The sequence below is a fragment of the Alligator sinensis genome, unplaced genomic scaffold (genome assembly GCF_000455745.1).
Source record: "Alligator sinensis unplaced genomic scaffold, ASM45574v1 scaffold66_1, whole genome shotgun sequence".
Lineage (NCBI taxonomy): Eukaryota > Metazoa > Chordata > Crocodylia > Alligatoridae > Alligator > Alligator sinensis.
Genome location: NW_005842484.1, coordinates 227,050 through 247,830, shown reverse-complemented (window position 1 = coordinate 247,830; position 20,781 = coordinate 227,050). Strand labels below are relative to the sequence as shown.

Genomic DNA, 20,781 nt, shown 5'->3' with positions numbered 1-20,781 from the left:
CCTGCATGGGCTTAAGGCGGCTGCACCAGGAAGTGCCAGTGAGGAGGAGGGAGAGGGACCACTTTCTCCCCATGCTGAGCAGCAGTTTGTCCCACGCTGTCTCTGCTCAGCCCAGACGGGTGAGCACAGGGCATGCAGGGTTCAGGCTGCGTGTGCTGGTTCCAGCTTGTACCACGGGGCTGGGGCAGGGGGCACTGGGATTGAGCAGGTGTGCAGGAGCACAATGACAGCTGCGTGGGAGCACAGGGTCCATGCTGGTGTCCCGGGGCCAGCACTGGCAGGGCACAGAGCAGGGTAGCAGGAGCGCGGAGTCCCAGCCATCAGGGACTCTGTAGAGCTAGGGCAGCTCCCCTCTCTCCCTGATGGCGCAGCCCAGCCCATCTCCATAGACCCCTGCCAGCCCACACCCCACTCTCCTGCCATCCCACTGCTAGGCAGGGGCTTCCAGTTGGGGGCGGGGGGCATGGCTGGGCAGGCCTTGCTGCTGCTGGATTCTGCCATGGCTTCCCTTGGGTCCTACTGCCCCGTCTCCTTTCATCTTTGACAGGCAGCCAGGGACAGTTACATATTAATTTTCTAAACTTTTTAGGGGCCCTGCAGGCCACACAGTATGGCCTGTTGGGCTAGATCTGGCCCATGGGCCACATTTTGCCCATCCCTGAGCTAAATATTTCTCCACTCTGGATGCTTCTTCTGGGTTTTGCCAAGTTCCCCTAGAAAAGAATAGCACTAGATTATGTACCTTCAAGACACCCTTTGGAAGGTATTGCTTTTGTAGGCTTCCTTTTGGACCGTATTTTGCATCTGAAGTATTTCACTGAAAGGTGCAACATGTTTTTGAAAGTTTTGATGGAACTATGGTTTATATTGATGATGTATTAATTTGGGGAAATATGATGGAAGAACATGACTTGAGGCTAAGAAATGCACTAGAAAGAAGTCAAAGAGCAGGTTTGAAACTGATCAAATAAAAATGCAAATTCAGGGTCACAGAAATAACATATCTGGGAGAAAAACTTTCTGAGAAAGGGGTACAAATTGATCCTGCAAGGGTTAAAGGCATTACAAACATGCCACCACCTACAAATAAGGAAGGAATGCAAAGATTACTAGAAATCATCAATTTTGTAGGGATACTGGGAATGATCATTTTTTCAGAAATATCTACCTAAATTAGCAGAGCAGACCAAACACCTTAGATCACTCCTACAAAAGAATGCTCAGTGGATATGGGAACATGAACATGAAGGAAAAAATAATGAGAGCTCCGGTACTAAAATAACATGATCCTAAAAGACCCATTAAATTGTCAACAGATGCTTCTAAAGAAGGTAATGGAGCAGTTTTGCTTCAAAAACAGGGGGATAGTTGGAGACAAGTAGCATATGTATCTAGGGCACTCTCTAAGTCAGAGTGCCTATATGCAAAAATTGAGAAAAAAAGTTTAGCTCTGGTATATGGCTGTAAGATATTTCATATATTCATCTATGGGAAGCTTGTGATAGCTGAAATTGATCACAAAACTTTGGTAACTATAGCAAAGAAAAGGTTATTAGACATGCCACCCAGATTACAGAGCCTTTTCTTGCAACTGCAAATGTATGATCGAGACATACAACACACACCAGGAAAACATCTATTGCAGATAAAACATTTATTACAGATGAACATTTATGGCAGATACGTTATCCGGAGCATATGACACAATGAGAAAGGACAGAATTCCAGACTCAGACATAATACATGCTAATCTAATTAAAAAAGTGATTTCTATCACAGATAAAATGTGGGCACTAATTGCAGAAGCTAGTACTCAGGGCACCACACTGCAAAAAGTGATAGCAGCTATTTGTGCTGGTTGGCCTAGAAAACATATACCTAGCCCCTACTTTCAGTTTAAGGAAGAGCTGTCAATATTGGATGGCATTTTGTTCAAATGCTCATGACTTATTGTTCCAGCAGTGCTAAAGAAAGACATGTTAAAAAGAATACATGAGAGGCATCTAGGCATTGAAAAATGTAAAAGGAGTGCAAGGGGTGCTCTGTATTGGCCCAACATTGGCTTGTACAATGTGCCAAAAGTACAGATCAAAGCAAAGAAAAGAGTCCATGATGATAATGGAGGAGCCTGTTGTTCCATGGTATCAAGTAGGCATTGACTTATTCATGCATGCAGGAAAAAATATGTTTTAGTTGGATTATTATTCTCACTACCATGACATTTCATTGCTCAAAAGCACAACAGCAATTCATGTCATAACTCTCATCAAATCATTTTTTGCTAGAGATGGGATTCCACAAATTAGGAGAACAGACAATGGGTCTTAATGCAATTGTCTGGATTTTAAAGAGTTTGTAAATAAATATGGATTCCATCACAACACTTCAAGTCCTAAATACCCACAATCCAATGGTCTGGTGGAAAATGCAGTACAAATAGTGAAGAAAATGTTAAAAAAAGCTACAGATTCACACACCAATGTTTACCTGTCACTTTTAAATTACAGGGCAACACTCATGAAACATTGATTGTCCTCAGCAGAAATGCTGTTTCACAGGAAACTCAAAATCAGGCTGCCAAATTTTGTGTATGATGCTCATCAGAATGAAAGCAAGATGTGAAAACATTTAAAAATTTCAACAAACTCAAACAAAAATGGTATTATGACAGAGGTTTCAGGGAGTTACTACAACTGCACAACAAAGATATGGCGCTTATTTCACATGGACAAATGTGGAAACAAAAAAGCACTAGTTTCCCAACAAGTAGCTCCAAGATCCTATAATGTAGTCACACCAGAAGGACAGGTGTTAAGAAGGAATAGACTACACTTGTAGCTCATAAAGGGGAGAAAAGAAGCTGCATTACAAGATTCACCAAAGGAAACAGAGCTAACAACAAAGCAACAAGAAATGACCGGGGAGACTGAAAATGGCAAAGTAGACACATTTGAACAAGGAAACCAAACAAGACCTGAACCAATAAGTAGGGACCTACAAAATTCATGGTGGAAATGGGGTGCATTGTAGTTCCCTTAATTTTGTAGGCTCTCTCACACACCCCTCCCCACCATTGATTGGTGGAGGGTCCATGCTTGCGGCTTGCTCATGATCAGTGAGGAGGTGAATACTGCAGTTTTAAATAAGGCACCATTTTTGCCTCCTGCCACTGATTGGCTGAGAGGCCCTGGACAGACCTGCTGTTTGCTGCTGACTGGCAGGGAGGCAAATATGGTGTCATGTTTAAAACCCTGGTTTTAGCTTCCCTGCTGATCAGGAGGGAGTGGTGGGGGTCTTCACGAATCAGCAGCAAGGTGAGGGAGACAAGTGGCAAGGTGTGCACAGGAGAACATGCAAGATTAAAGGAGCTGCTGCACACTCTTACTTCCATAGTGAATCCAGTAGGTCCCTACCGATAAGGATTAAGAATGCAGAGAATCTGAGAAGATCATTTAGAGCTAAAAAGCCAACACAAAGACTAATAGAGACCTGTTAAAATGTGCTTTAACAATGGTTTGAACTAAACTTCCAATGTTAGTATTACACAGGGATATGTTACATGTAAAGGGGGAAGATGTGTGGATACCTTTAAGAATGTTATGTATAAATTGTTATATTTGCCCAGGAAGGGGGTTAGGGAACCACAGGGAACAGTAGATCAGCAGGCTAAGAAGGCTGTCTGCATAAACAAGCTTTATTGTTCTATAAGTTTAACTCCTTGGTCTTTTGAAAACAACACGCACCCAACAGCATCAGGCACCATCTGTGGACTTGGTTGGGGCTTCTGCCACACTGGGTGGTGGCAGCAGTATCAGCTGTGGATGCTGTAGGCAGGTGCAGGAGCCCAGACAGAATCTGCCAGCACATCCACAGCTGACCTGCCACCTTCCCCTCTTGGTGGAAGCTCCAGCAGCATCAGCCATGGACCCAGGCAGGATCTGCTGCTGCCATGCCAGGCATCTCCCTCTCTATCTCTTCATTTCTCTCGGTCTCCCTCCCAACCCTTCCCTCCTTTTCCACCTCCCGCTCCCTCCAGAACCTTGCTGAAATTGTAGTTTTCCAGGAGCCCCAAAACTCAGCTGTGGATCTATATGGAAGTCCATGTCTGTGTCCACAGCTGAGAGTCAGGGCTCCTGGCAAACTACAGCTTCAGCCAGGTTCTGGAGAGAGGGTGGAGGAGAAGAGAGAGAGAAAGGGGAGAGAGAGAAGGGGATACAGAGAACAGACAGAGAAAGAAGAGAAGAGAGAGAGGAGAGAGATAAGAGAAGACAGAAAAAGAGATGGAAAAAGGAAAGGAGAGGAGAGAGAGAGAGAGAAGACAGAGTGAAGAGAGACAGAGAAGGGGCAGAGAGAGGAGAGGAGAAGAGAAGAGGAGACGGACAGACAGTAAGAGACAGAGAGACAGACAAACAAAGATGGATGTGGCCCTTGACAGGTCTCCAAAACTCATTAATTGTCCCTCCAGCTGAAATAATTGCCCACCCCCGCTGTAGACTCAGCCCCAGGACTTGTCGTTTGTCTCTGGCAGGTCTGAGAGCAATCACTGGGATGAGCACAAAGCTGCCTCACAGGCAGAATTTCCAATCAGGAACACGTCAACATGCTCAGGTGGATGGGGCATTTCAGCCCTATCTTCCACATGCAGAGAAGGCTACATTAAGGCAAACTCCCATCTCTAAAGCCTCTGACTTTTCTTTCTCCTTCTCACAGGTATTTGCATACCAGTTACGGAAAGCATCCTAACTCCTCACATCCCTGCTCTGGAAGGGCCACGCAACAAGAAAAATGGCCATTATTCTAGCAAGGACTTTGAATGGCAGAATCTGGGAAGGCCGCAGTCTAAGCTTTCACACCTAAAAGGTAGGATTTTGTTTGTAGTTGAGGAAGTGGGCAGTCTGACTTCTTTTAATGGTCTTGCAACAGAAATGCATGCTTTTGTGGTCATAGTGCTCAATGAGATTTCTTTCTTCTCAGACATGAGAATAGGCCATACTGATCACCTCCTTGAACTTTTCTAACGATTGTAATTCCTCCCTTGCCTTGATTTGTATGGCCTTCAAATACCTCTAGATGAGCATCATATCCCTTCTTTCTTAGTTGCCATTGAACTAAACTCCACTGAAGCTGTTTTTCAGTTTTTCTCAGGCACTGAAATACCTTGGTTGTTTTTTAGGACATGAAGGGGACCCCTGCTTACGCTCATCTGACTGCATTGAGGGGCACTGCTGTGCTCGCCATTTCTGGACCAAAATTTGCAAACCTGTGTTACAGCAGGGGGAGGTATGCACCAAGCAACGCAAGAAGGGCTCCCACAGCCTGGAGATTTTCCAGCGATGTGACTGTGATAAAGGGCTCTCTTGCAAAGTATGGAAAGATGCCACCTCTTCTTCTAAATCAAGACTTCACGTGTGTCAGAAGATCTGAACGAGGATTGGGAAAATATTACTAACAGACTGTGAATCTGTGTATTTAATGCATTACAGCCTGGTGGGAAATGAAGATTGTAAATAAAAACAGAATAGCTAAAGTAACAATTGTGGTAGGAATAGAAATCACCCCAAACTGCACTTGTTTTGAGTTGGCGGTAAATGTGATAGCAGCTGGAGTTTTCCATTGTGCAACTTTTTTGTGTAAATAATGACGACAGTTTGTGGGAAATGCTATTATACAAGCACAATGGAAATTATTGACATTTGCAATGCTGCATGGTCCCATGCCTTTTGAAGGGTTCCTAACACGCCAACTCAGTGTTAGGAATGGGGTAAGTGTCCTCCACAGTAATGATTGCTAAATAAATTTTATGCATATTCCAACAGAAACCAGTGATTTACAGAAAGACTTGTCTGTCAACTCATTATGGGCTACTAAAATCATAGCGATAAGCTGCAGCTGTTAGAGATGACAATAATAGTTACTGTGAATGTCCATACACCTTGCTGTTCAGGGCTGTCTTCTCACAGAAGGAAAGTACTCCTGCAGGGCAAGAGTGCTGGATTTTGCAGGCTCCTGTGCAAATGGAAAAATCTCATCATGTAGGATTTCAAGGCAGCACAAGAAGTGGCAGTTCCTCTAATCAGAGGCATTTAAACAGGGTTTTGTTTAATATATATATGCCTATCTATATAAACTGAAATGCTTTATTCAGTTCATCTTCATTTACCATAATTAGTCATTTGTATGTGTCTTGGTTTACTGCTAGCATACTTTGGGCTGAACACTTAAAGCATATATATATATACACTTGACGAGTCCAGAGTAATATGCGTTCATTTTCTCATTAGTCCTAGTAAATATTATTTTTCTTGCCAGAATTCTTACATTATGGATAAATTCATAAAGCTGGTCATTTTTTTCCATCTTTTTTTTTTGGAAAGTTACAAGCATCTGAGTGTGGAGAGTTATAGCAAACTTTGCTTTTCAAGCTCTGTTGCAATGAATTGCAAAAACATTTTTGCAATGATAATAGATTTTTCCACCACCTGCTGTTATTTGACTGGATTGCTACTAAGTCAAAGTTTTTATGCTATACTAGTAGAAATAAGTTTTTATCATAAGTCTGTTTCATCTTTGGTTTGGAGATGCTAGAATGGATTTCCTTTGTATGGGCAGCAAAAGCAACAACAACAAAAAAGAGTTGGCTTTTGCAAGTATTTCATCAGGTCTCCATCATAAAGGTATATTGACACGTGACATGCTGAGAACCATCATGGGATTTGACACAACAACTGAGACTGAAACAAGAACAAATTCTGGTCGAATGCATGCTATGGGTTTGAATACTGGCACGACTAAAGGAATCATACTGATTATGTTGGCTAAAAGAATCTGCTGACTTATCTACTGTGTTCATGAACTAGCTAAAAGATATCCTCAACCCTCTGATGTTTAATCATTTCACCTCCTCTTGTGTTACTCATATATTTGCAAGAGCGATAATGTAAGTAAACATAACTAAAGATTGGGGTTCCTTTTTCAGAATCTGATTATATAATTAACCTACTGAAATGTCTATTTCTACATTTTGTAAAGCAATGTCTCTCTGCTTTTGTTAATGTTTCATTCAATTTGGGTACACCAGAAGGTAGTTGAATCAGAAAACCAACTTTGGGATTTGTTTCTATCTTTAAGGTACCTTTCTGCTCCCCTTTATATCTCTACATTGGTGGTTAATTTACAAATAGTGGTTCATTTACTCCTGACACAGGGTGGTGTCAATTTAACACTTTTTAAGTGACATTAAAATGCAGGCAGATGCACTTCGAGCAGTTGAGCACATTAAGTACCCTCCTGATGTTGCAAAGTTGTTCCTTTTCAGGCAAGGTCTATCTCCTAACAGCACTAACTTTAGTAGGTCACTGTATTCCAAGGATTTGCAACCGTTGCAAGTGAACCTGTGACACCACCCTAACATATATTCAGTTTAATACATTACAACATTCCAGTGATTGGTAACTGTTGCAAGTGCACTTGTAACAAGGTCTTTACCAGAGATCAAATCTGAATTACACTTCCTGTACCGCTGATAAGGACCTAAACTCCAACATATATCAGATTAAGAAAACTGATTTATTAGGATATTTTAAAATTTTCTGGTCAATATTTTTATTGATCTTAAAGGAATGGTCTCTAGAGAAAGATTCTTGTATTCCCCCAAAAGTGAAGGTCTGATTCTGCTCTCACTGCCACTAGTTCTACATTTTATATATTTACCTCTCTGCACTGCAAGAGAAAACAGAAATTAGGCCAGAAAATTACATAATTTGGACCTAGATTCAAAATATAGAGGTACAATTCTTTGACCCTTACTTAGATTGAAGCATCGCATACACAAAAATAGTCTTATTGATGACTCTGGTGAGGCTACTGGTATGTATAAGTGTTATTACTCAGTGTCAGTAAGTGATTGTAGTATTGGGTGCCAGCGCTGGTTTTTACGTTTCCATTTACCCCTCACAATTTTACTATTTGGAATAATTTATTTACCGGAAATGTTTAATGAGATGTATTTTCTAATAGAAATATTTCTTACATAAGGCTTTGTAGCAGAATATATTTGCAGCCTATTGACTTTGTAATTTAGAAAAAAAATGTATAATAAGATTAAATATATTAAATATCATGGTTTTTCCCCAAATATTCTATCCATGTTCCTTGCCGGCTGTTTAAGAGTATGTTTTTTTAAAGAGAGATGCATTGTGACGTGCTCAGCATTGCAAACCCTGAATATTTGAAAATCATGAGTTAGGTTCCCACAGATTATAAGGCTGATTTAAAAAAAAAATCAAAAGAAAGCTTTTAAAGTAATACGTCTGAGGATTTGGGTCTTCTAGTTTTTGAGTTTTAAGGTGCATTTGGTTCAGGGTTTCAAGCTTTTTTGGCAAGCACAAGGTGTAAGGCCATCATTTTTTTTTTTTAAATTAAACCTGGAGTTTTCATGCAACCTCTTGATTCCAGCAGCTGGGTTTTCAACAAACCTCTAAATATAATGACACTTGGGAACAGTTTTTTCTGTATAGTCTGATACCTAAGTCAATAAAAGTTTTGCTTTTCACTTTAATGCACAGATCTAAACCTCCCATATTTAGCTGATCATGAAATAAACATCAGGCTTCTACTTTTGAATTCATTGAATATTTATTTTTACATTCGGTGAAATTTATACTAGTTAGTCTCTCAAATATCTTTGGTGTCATTTAATATAAAACTAATTTATATATGAACTGTGTAACTTTTCTACATGTGTATCAAATTCAGAATAAAACAAAAGACCAGACACTCAATATACATTGACCTGTGAAGCAAGACAATGCAGATGATAAATAGCCAGGCTATATTGTCCTCAAAGTGCATCACACTAATATTAGTTACATCACGTAAATTCAGGTTATCAGATATGTAGTTACAAAATTGTGAAAAGAAAGATAAGTACCTAACATAAAGAAACACTAACTATGACGCAGTGGAATATATTTCCACTTAAGTTTTACTAATAATCTGCTAAATTCTGGTCTTGGTGGAATCCATGCAGAGCTGGTATATCAAAGGCAGTACCTGTGAACATTTTTTTCAAATTATGGGCAACTAGTCATTTCTACCATGCCTACAGCTTTTTGAATTTGTCATTTGAAAGCATCTGTTTGAATGAATTTTTACATAAAAGTTTGTAGAATACAATCATAATGGTATAAAACCAAATGGTTTTGGTATCCTCATTTGCTATTTGTTGTTCATTATTTAGGCCCTAACCATTCTATTATTTAGAAAAATTCATGTCCTAATTTTAAGTTGTGAGCACCTGCACCTCCCCTTATCCTTAGTGGGGATTTGGATTGCTCAGCACCTTTGAAAATAAAACTAATCCTGTAGTCAAGCAGCAGAAGTAGTTGACAGAGTCAAACACACACACACACACACACACACACACACACACACACACTACAAATAATGACTAGATTTTAGTCTTGCCTCTTTTGACCCTTTCAGTCCTCTTTGTTTTCTCCCTTCCTTCCTTGTACCTCATCACAACTGCATGGCCCACAAAATTGTTTCTTTCTGGTATTCAATATTCTTTGAGGAAAACCTGAAAAAGGAGATTTACTAGCAAAAAAAAAAAAAAGTAATTTTCCATCAATAGAAGTTTCAGTTCATTACCAGGAAAAACTCATGAAACAGAAACTCCAAGCTATGTCCAAAGGTTGGCTGATCTGGGGAGAACTCTGCAATGCAGTGGCAGCAGACTCTGGCTGGCACACTATCAGACACTGCCTGCCACACACGCACACCTCCAAATCGGAAGTACAGTATTGAAAACACACCAGGGTCATCCCAACTGCTTTCAAGCACCCTGGAGACTCAGATCTTGAGAGTGGCTACAGAAGCATGTTCGAGAGAGCCTCAGTAGTATATTTCAGGATTTGAAGAGTAGCTTTTGAATTGGGTGGGTAGTGTCTTCCTGGGGCATCCAGCTGGAACTTACAATAGGCATCATGTAGACATACTCTTTGATGCTTACAGATCTTCTGAATATAAGCACCTTGTCTATAGTACACAGTTGTGTCCCAGTATAGTTAAAATGGCACGATCCCAACCCCATTCCAGGCCACTGTGGATGCAGTTATATTGATTAAAATCTTTATGGTGGTATAACTCCAGGCAGATATCATTTCAGCTATACTAGGGCTTTACTGTTAACACTATTTTGTATTAAAATATAAAGAAATTAAATAATCACACCTCTAATCAAAATAATTCTACTGGTAAAACCTTCTAGGGTGAGCAGGCTGAAGAGAAGCAGTGGTGTCTTTCTAAGTTTCCAGACAGACAGACTGAAATAAAAGCTCCAAGAGAGACATGAACTGTCCTATTTAATTCAGAGTGTGTTAATGCCAAAAAGCAAATGTCAGGATTTTAAATGCCAGTGTGAACTATTGTACTGATCTGATTAGCAGAACTGTTCAGTTGATGGGCCTTCTTTATTGTAGTTTAATGCAGTGATGGATACAAGACTGTATTTAAAAAGTCCATTGCTAAAAACAGCACCTCCAGATAAATGACGTGGCCTGTCTCCATACCTACCTTGGGTTTTTCATCAAAAGTTTTCCCTTCTTTCTATTAAAGGCCAGTTCCCCATGCTACTGAATAACAGCACCTTGCCTTTCATTTTCCCTTTCCCATCTCAGTACTCTACCACTGTGCTATATCACTACTCAAGACAGCACAGTAGAAGAAAGGCATACCAAGTGGCTGAAGGGAGGAAAGAAGCAAAGAGCTAACCAAGTGTGTGCGGTATGGAAGACAGAGGCTTTACAATTTAAACTCCCTGCCCCAAATCCTAAGATTAGGGGGAAGAGTGGGGAAGGGAGCTACTAATGTGATAACCCAATCTTACCTCCACTTCTCCATGGCATAGGGAAAGCTAAAAGGGCTGGTAGGACAGAAAGGGCACAATGGGCATTAGGATGGGATTTGTAAAAACAAAGAGTTCCATCCCTGCAAAGCTGCCACATCAGCTTTGCTCCATGCCAATGTGTACCATATATGCCTTCCCTCCTTAGTCAAACTCTAGTGTTTTCAGAGATTTTGGTTGTTGTCAAAACCCTTCAGAAATCCAGCGTGGGCCATGTAACCTAAGACCACAGCCCTCAGGTGACCTAGGATTCCCAGTCTACTTCCATCCACTGAAAGATAGCTGAGAGGGAAGGAAGAGAAAAAAGCAGGAGGTTTTTGCTGTGCTGCAGAATTCCCTCTGATCCCAGAGCTATTATTTTGAGTACCACTGCTGTCACTGACTCTGATGGATCTGCAGCCTAAAACCGAGCTCACGGAATACTTGTTTGTTCTGGCAGTTTTTTGTTATTTTTGGAGCTGCTATTGTTATTGCACAAATGTCAATTACTTATTTACAAATGTCTGTTATGAATAAAGTCCGCTTTGTATGGTACCAGCTTGCTGCCTGATTATTTAGAAATGGTTTGCTGCATGCCAGCTTCTCGAAGCAGAGGAATACTTCTTTTAGTGAAGGTGAACAAGTGAAGTAATGCTTTTTAAATAATTAAAACATATAAACATTTAAGCAGTATTAGCTATTGTAGGAATAGAGATATTGAGAAAAAAACCCCCAAACAAGCAGTTTGTTGTGATGTATTAATAAAATGCTTCTTGGCTTCCTGTGAGCAGAGGCCTAACAAAGAATGCCTTGCCTTCAAAAGCTTATCTAACTTTATCCCAACTACATAGTTGGTCTAATAAAAGATATCACCCTAATGCCTTTCTTCAAAAACATTATCATTTTGAGTGCAGCATAGGGCTAATTATTGGCAGTGCTGTACTTCGTCTAAAAACTACTTGCTTAAAGAATTTAAAAGTTAAAATTGTTCAAAATTTAGTATTGCAAACCATTACTACAGAAAAAAATGGACCTTCTAAACTGGATAAAGATGCGTGCTCCCATAATAAGGGATTGAAAAGACAAGTCAAATTCATCTCTGCTTTAATGTCATTGAAGTTAAGAATTTAAATTAGTTTCATGCTTGTAGAGACCAAAGTGTAGCTATGCATGTATGTTCCTGCAGATTGTGTCTCTGTTGCAGGAATATCTGAGTTTTGGCCCCCTGTTGCCATGAAGTCCTGAGTGGCCACAGCATACATCATAAAGACAATCTTGACCTATGGATCTGTCAGATTATTTTTCATGCCTGTACAGCTCAAGACTTTTAATTCTGGCATAGTTGGAAGTAGGAGTGCCAAAATACTGTTCTCACAGTATTGCTAGCCTGAGAGGAAGTAGAATCTTAGAAAACTAATTCCCATTTGGGAGGCTGTTTTCATGAGATTTCCAGTTCAAAATTTGTACTAGGAAGATTCAGATACTTCAGAGAAGCAGCCATACTTCAGGGTGTTTTTCCAAATCAAACTCCAACTTTCAAACCTCCTGAGCTTCCCCTGTCACTAAAACCTGTCAAAGTAATGCATTGTTATGCAGTTAGGATTAGCTGCTGTATTGTATAATATGTTCATAGTGCACTTCCAGAAACTGGAAGTAAAACAAAGCACAAATTTTACCCAAAGACTTAATGCAGTTATAACTGAGTAGATACAATCATTTGGCAACAGAAGCCTGTATTGTTTTCACACTGAGTAAAAATTCAGCCCTAGTGTAAACACTAATATTACAAGTTTTCACTTGACAACTACATGCTACATCAGCTGTATGCATTCTGCCTTGTCGCGTACCATTTATCATTTACATCTAATGGGGCACACCTTTTAGGCATGTGGTAACATTTTTTTGAAGATGAATGTTTGCAAATAAGCAATTACTCCAGTTTAAAGTCTGTAGTGGCAAAACTTCTGTGCTGGGAATGATTTTGTTAACACTGCTAGTGAAGTAAGTTCTTTGAAAAAGCAAACAGGAAAGGAAAAGAATGTTTTCTTTACACAAAAAAGAATTTAATAAATTATTAGTTGATGTTAATCAGTTAGAATTCTCTGCTTACTTTTAATAATGGTCATCTTCCCTTGCTTTAGGTATGTACTTTTTTCTATTTTTCACTGTGTCAATAAGTTAGTTCACATCTGGTTAATCCTGTGGTTTACTGAGGTCCTGGGCTGGAGAATGCAAATGTCATCATGATAATGTTACTTGTCATGGAAACAGCACAGGAAAGAGGTTTCCATGCAAGGGTTCCAATTTAATCCACATTTTTGCATCCCAAGTCACTTGTTTTGTCTTCTGTTTTATTAGACATTCCCAATGATTGTGGCACCTTTCAGGAATAGCTTATCTGCAAACTAACTGTCAAATCAAAGAGAAATCAAATCATAAATATTGTACAAAATATGAAAGGAAGTGTTGTTGATTAGTTGTTGTCAGTATCTAGCACTGGCAGTTCAGGTAGTTTTAGAAAAACATACAAGGTATTATAGAGTGGTAGTCTGACCCTATTGAAATCAGGGTAAAACATCTATTAATTTCATCAAGTTCAGGATTTTGTCCATGGTGCCAGTCTAAAAGAGCTTTGCTTATAGATACAGACACACGGTTTGGACACATAGGGCCTGATCTGCAGCAAGTTCTGCTGAAGCCAATAGGGCTGTTGACATTTTAGCACTTCTAAAAATCAAATCTGTATTTTCAAAGTTCCTGACTCCACCTGCAGCACTGGTTACCTCATGTCAAAGAAAAAAATAAATAAAGCAGAATTAAGAATTCAGAGCAAGCTCATGAGAACTGTTAGAGGCATGGAAAAATATTTTGAATGGGAGAGATTGAAAAGACTGGAATTGTTTTCTTCAGGAAAAGAGTTACTAAGAAGCGTTATGAGGAAATTATGCTGAATGGTGCAGTGAAGGTAGATCAGGAGCTTCTCTTCTCTCTGTCTCTTCACTCTTACCCATTTCACTGAAGGACATTCAATGAAATTAAAAACTGTAAAGTCAGAAGCAATTATTAAAGCATCTGGTCTGACCTCTTGTGTATAATAGGCTATTACAGTTCACCCAGTTAGCTCTGCACTGAGCACAACAGTAGGCATTTTGCTGATGCCTTGCATAAAGGATTTCTTCAGGAAAGACATCCAGTCTTGCCACCAGGAGACAATGGATCCACTATTTCCTACTGTAGTTAAAGATACACAAATTATGGAAACTTAAACTGGAACAAAATGCTCCCAGTACAGCATCAACATTTGTGAATGTGCAGGTCTACACTGGGACAGTTACACTGCTTCCAGTTTGGGAGCCCACGCTGTGGGCACATCTACATGAGACATTTACTGCAGTTGACTAATTAGCAAGGATCCTGGTTTTCTCTGATAAAAAAAATCCAAAATTCTCTGCTTTAAACCTCTTCCCCCCAAAATCCATATTTTTCTGTGATTAAAACAAAATGCTATATCAATCCAAATAACATATAGTGGCGTTTTGTTTTAATCATGGAAAAATGAGGGGGGGGGGGTTGTAATCAGAGAATTTTGGATCATTTAAATCAGAGAAAACCAGGATCCCCACTAATTAGCTCCACAGTAAAACATAACCATATACGCATGCAATGCTATTAGGATGGAGTAAACTAATTATTTCTGTCATAGGATAGTAATGCCAGACACAAGTGCTATCTTACTGTGGAGGTATTTACTCCACCCAAACTCATATGTGGAGCGTGCCCCAGCCAGCTGATAGGGCTGGCTGGGGCATGAGAGTGCTTCAGTGCAGGAGCTGCCTGCCAGCTGGACCCATGGTAAAGCACCCTCATGCCCCAGCCAGTCCCTTTGCAGCACGTTGAGCTGGGTTGGAGCAGCCCTGGGCTGGCAGGCTGACCCCCAGAGCCCCCTGCCAACTGGGGCTGTGCTGCCCTGGCTCAACATGCTGCAGTCCCAGATGTGCATGCAAACATGATGCCTGGGAGCAATAAACTCCAGTGCAAACTCTGTTGTGTTATGCTGTGCTATGTGCTCCCTCATGAATCAAAAGAATCTTGACTGCCTTCCTGTACCTGATTTTTTTTAACTGTATTTATGAACAAATCCAACTTATCAAGTAAAAAATTTAACATTAAATAAACTTCCAATCCCCTAATATATCAACTGATTTATTCTGGCATTATATGTTCACCTTTATTCTGACATTATGTGTTTACCAGTAGGCTCTGCCCTGCATAGGAGCCTGTTGGATCATACAAAATACCTCACTAACATAGCTATACTATTTCCAGTTTGGCAAATGGTGCATGCAGACTGGGTAGGGCCTGTTGTGCTATAGCAGTGGCTGGTACCATACAGGGGAAGTATGTACTGTTTTCTTGGGGTATAAATTTTAACACCAGATGAAATCCCAAATTTAAAAAATTCTATTAAAATGCTGAGACAACTTTTTAAAGCTGAGACTGGCTGGGTCAAAGCAGGATACAATACAGTCAAGTCATTTCCAAACGTTTTCTGCTAAACCAAGCGGAATGAACTATGTATGTTCCTAGTTATAAGAATATTTTCTCTGCTCTTCAAAATTATTTCTGTGACTGTTTTGGCACTCTGTCCAGTTTTCAATATCTTTTTTAAAGTCTGGGCACTACAACTACATGTGTCCAGTAATGGTTTCACCCATGCTTCATACCACAGTAAAATCACCTCCTTATGCTTCCTTATTATCCCTTTGTTTATGCAATCAAGGACAGCATTAATCCTTTCGGCCAGGTCATCACACTGGAAGCTAATGTTCAGGTGCTTGTTACTTATGACCCCTCAATTCTTTCCAGAGCCAATGCTTCATAGGATATAGCTCCATTCTGGCATGTGTTCTTTGCCAATAGATATATAACTTTCCATTGATGGTATTCAAGTTCATTCTGTTTGAAAGGACTCAGTTTATGAAGTAATCCAGATTTCTGACAGCTCTGCTCTCATTATGTAGTGCTCTGCCAATCTGTGTGTCTTTCAAAAATGTCATCACTTTTTATTTGCTTGAAGATCACTGCCGAAAATGTTGAATAAAGTTTGGCCTATGCCACTCCCTGAAGTAACCTATATAAAATGCTGCTGATTGATAATACCTCCCACCCTGCAACCCCAACACCACTCCATAACTACTTCAATGTAGTTGTAACTACATTGTAACTACAAGTTTACATTGTTACTACAAGTTTACACTGTTAATCTATTTTTAAAAGGTTTTATTGACATTGTACAATACCAATGTTCTAATCAGAATGGCATGTGATACTGAGTCAAACATCTAATGAAAGCATGAACGGCATGTGCCCCCAGCAGCTGCGGGGGGCACAGCTGCACTGGTGGTGGCAGAATTACAGTGGTGGGAGCTCGGTGGTGGTGAGAGGAGAGCTCCCACAGCCACCAGTGACACTGTCGGTGGCGGGGTGGTGAATGCCAACCAAGGGTCGGCAGCCACCCTCAGGCATCGCCGGCAGTGTCAGCAGCGGGGTGGTGAATGGCGACTGCCCACAGGTGTTACCAACACTGTCAGCAGCACCTTTTTGCAGGTGGTGCACCGCCACACTCAGGGGGTACATTTGCACCTGCATGCACCCCCTACTCATCGCCCCTGTATGAAAGTAAGTTATTTGCATCCACACCATTGTTTCTAGCAGTGAAATTTGTAGCATCATTAAGGAAAGAAATCAGGTTTGTTTTAAAAGATCTCATTTCCCTAAAACATGTTGGCTAGTATTAATACAAGGCTGTTTCAGAAAGTAATGGAAATTTTAAAATCAAACCATTTAGTGTGCAATGAATGGGAAATTTCACAGCAGTGGGGACATTAGTGGCAGCATTGTTGAATGAACCCATCTTTTATGACTACGTAAAGAAATGATGTGGTCCAGTAAATGATCACTGTATACAAAATGGTTTTATTTTAAAATTACCGTTACTTTATGAAACACATTCCTATATGTCAACTCTTTAAGTTTTATATCAGTTTTCCCCCATTAGGCACTGATAGGAGGTTAATTGGCCTATAAATACAGAAGCTACCCACTTGCCCATCTGGATTTTGATGTGACATTAGCACTATGGCAGCCTTCTGGAATTTCCTTGTTATTCCAAGATTTTAAAAAACTAACTTACAACTGCTGACAGCACAGTCTAATTTTTTTTTTTAAATCTCCTCAGTCAACTCTTTTACAACACTTAGGTGCAAGTTTTGTAGGGTTGCTAATTTAAAATGTTTACCCCAATAGATATTTTTTACACAAAGCACAATAAACAATACATATACAAAATATAGAATACACAAAATTGTCCTCCTTTATGATTAATGTAGAAAGTACTTTGTTATTCACATGTTTACATCCAGCTTGTACAACTTCATCATTGTGTAGTTTAAAGACAGAACAGAAATCTTTACTGAAAACTTCTGCCTTTTAATAAAATGTTATTAATTTTACTATCTTCACCTCGTAGTGCTGTAAGTATGATTTTGTATTCCTTATATACTTAGAAAATCCTTCTTACTTGTCTAAGGGTAAAATTACATGTTATGCTTAGACTAATGGCACTGAAATGAGGGTGTCCACACATTCAAGTTTGTTAATTTGTGCTAAGTGCCTTCTGAACATATCAATATCACACCACTTCAGGAGAGGGTTAACTTGGGGTTGTGCTACCTAGTGACAAATCACAGCTGTGCAGAGAAGACATGGCATTAATACTTAGGCTAGGGACGGAGATTACACAAACTGATATAAGTGATCAGAAACCAGGTTAAATCTGTAACACAACAGAAGTTCAGTGCATATAAACTGCTTTCAAAATGCCTGAAATGGGTATAAGATAAACCTGGATGGATGTAGTATTGGATTTAATTGATTTAGCTTAAATCAGTTTATTACACTTCTGTCCTAGGTAGGCTAGCCTTGGCCCAAGCTGTCTGCTCCAGCTGAGCAGGGAGGTTTTGTCTAATGCCCCGCTTCCCCCCTGCCCAGCTTCTGGCTTGGACCACTGCAGGCATGTGGCTGCATTTCCAGAATCATCAATAGTGAATATCTGTTCACTTGCTTATCAGTTCAGTCTATGCAGTTAAGACTAACTTGAGAAGATTGAATCAATTCAGCCTTGGGATTTTTGACTATATGTCCCTAAAGTGCAACTGCCCACAGCCTGTTTTAACTTTAACATTGCTTAAGGGTGAAGTTACACATTACCCTTACACCATACTAAGTACGTGGCATGTTAAGCACTGTTAAAATTAGAATGTGCTGTCAGCAGTTGCAAGTTAGGGTTAATACTGTTTTGTACTTGGATAGCTCTGACTTGCCACTAGAGGGCTGGTGAGTAGGGATGTGGCTAGGAGTTAGGATACCTAGGTTTCAGGCAGGACTGGGAACAGTGCATCCTGGAATGATGGATGACTGCAAGTTGTTCCTTTCATCTTTGTGGACCAGACTAAAGTTACTCTAATGCAAACTAGGTTGCATGGTCCAGAGTTAACCCTCACGTGAAGTGGTGTGATTTGCAATGTTCAGAAGGCACTTAGCACAAGTTACTGAACTTTAATGGTAGATGCTCGCATGTAAGAGCCCTTACTACAGTTTAACTGTAATGTATAACTTTACCCAAACATTCCACAGATTTAGTATGGTCTAAAAGTAACATGTACCATCACCCTTACCTCTATCAGTCAAGGACTTTCCCTGAGGTTTTTAGCTTTCTTTCTCAATTTTCTACACTTTATTATTACACATTTATATTGATTGTTGTATCTTTCCCTTTTTCCCATATAGATGCACACCTACACATACATACACACATAAGCACACATACATATACATATATATGCATACATACATCTATATCTATCTATATCTATGCATACGTACATATATATGACCACAAGTGATCACAGGTTTCCAGTCAGGAAAAAAGGAATCAATAGCTGATCACGTTGAGATTCAAAATATCCAGAGGGATAAGAGTCAATACTAAAAAAACATTTTGGAAAGGTTGTTAAAATTTATGCTTCAGAGTTCCAGCCAATATTTAATTCTTTGAGGTTACATGAACCAAACTAATCCATACATCTTTCCTGCTGGCTTTCTTGTACTTTCCTAGGAAGCATCTGGTGTTGGGCACTGATGCCAAATGAGAGTGGCCTAGACAGATTTAATACCCTGTCCAATAGGGCAATTCCTATGGGGTTTTGGGGGGTTTGTTTTTTATTTTTTATTTTTTTGTATTCTCCAGTAAGCTGGATCTAAATTTTGCATTAGTAAACCCCAAGTGTCTCCTTCAGTCTAGGGCAATAAAGCAAACATTCTATGATGTCTTCAGGTGAATAAAAAATGGGGAATGCATTGAATTAAAAGGAAAATGAATAATAGAGTCACTACATGTCAAATGTTATTCATGTTGACACTGAATTCTAGTTATTTTACAATTCCTCACCCCACATATGTACAGAAGTTTTCATTGTGCCACAGAACTATTTGTTGAAAACACATAAGTCCATTGTAAAAATAGCAGGAGAAGAGCAACAGGAGGTTTTGACAGCTGTATAGGGGACATTTGGACCTTTTGGCCTCTTGGGAGACCTGGGAGACTGTTTGGTAACTTGGGACAAGCACATTAGCTGTTAAAGTGATTAGCAGTGAAATACTTATGACAGCATTATTGACATTTAAATTATCATCCATGGAAACACTGAGATAAATACTGTAGTTTAAAGTACACTCAGAGCTGGAGCTGCTCAAAAACACAGGAAAAATATTTACCAGCATTCTTCTCAAATTTTTACTTTTCTGATTTTGAAAAATATCATAGACTTGTTTGTTTATCAGAAAGATTCTGACAAGCTCTACTTCTGACTGAAAAAAACATATTTTTCATTACAAATTCTCAGGATTTTTTTTTTGTTAAACACCTAATTTTGGACAAAAATATTTTTAAAAACCCTTTAAATTCAGGAAATTCTACCCAGTTCTAGTTAGAACTATTGTTTCAAAATTAATGAAGATTAGAGAGACAACAGATTTATATTTTCAAGGTTACCTTCACCACCACAATCTCTAGAAACATTTTTTTTAATGAAAGCTTAGGTTCTGCTGCTTGAATACCAGTTTTAATTACAGACAAACAGGCATATTTTGCTTTTTCAATTGACTGCTAACTGCAGAAACCCTTTTAAATTGCCATTCTTCTCCCCTGAAACCATGTGCCTTTGGAACAAAATCAAAAAAAATTCCTAAAATGATGTAGTAATTAAAATTGCATTTCCTAGACATGCAAAATAGGTGAATATGTTGTAGGTGGATGTTTCAGTCAATATTTTATTTAAAAGAAATGATGCAATGTATTCATATGTGCTGTCACAACCCAAAGTTGTGGTTTTTTTGTTTGAGTGTGCTTCGGCATCGCTAAATCATGTTCCCGCCAAAATTGCAGCTCTTTTGCACGGTGGAGTGTTCTGTTGCAACGGAGGACCCGCGTGCAGGAGCTTTTCCCGCCAGTTCTGCAGCTTTCTTTGCATAGTGCGTTTCTTTTGCATTATAGTGATGCACGATGCAAAGGAGTTCCTGCCATTTGTATTAAGATTCGAGCCACATTATTGGCCAGTCTTAATGTAGGCACACGTGGCGGCTAGCTATTGGCTTGCTAGCCGTACAAAAGGCTTGGGTAGTTTCCGCCCAAGTCGGAGAGAGAGAAAGCATGTGGAGTTCGGGAAAGGAGCGTGAAGATCTCTAAGCGCTGCTGATCCATACGAACCCAGCTTTTTCCTTAAGAGGGCAACAGAGGTTTAATTTGTCGAACCCACGGAGCTTCAACAACTCCGGGG

At 39.7% G+C, this 20,781-nt stretch overlaps 1 protein-coding gene across 1 annotated transcript in view; it reads left to right on the top strand.

Annotated features, from left to right (window-relative positions):
- Positions 1-8,134, top strand: part of DKK2 (dickkopf WNT signaling pathway inhibitor 2) — a 79,100-nt gene extending 70,966 nt beyond the window's left edge. Inside the window, exons 3-4 of the mRNA XM_025212775.1 lie at positions 4,711-4,860; positions 5,174-8,134. Coding sequence (XP_025068560.1) covers positions 4,711-4,860; positions 5,174-5,424 — 401 coding nt within the window. The 3' untranslated portion in view covers positions 5,425-8,134. The remainder of the gene's footprint in view (positions 1-4,710; positions 4,861-5,173) is intronic.
- Positions 8,135-20,781: the final 12,647 nt, after the last annotated feature.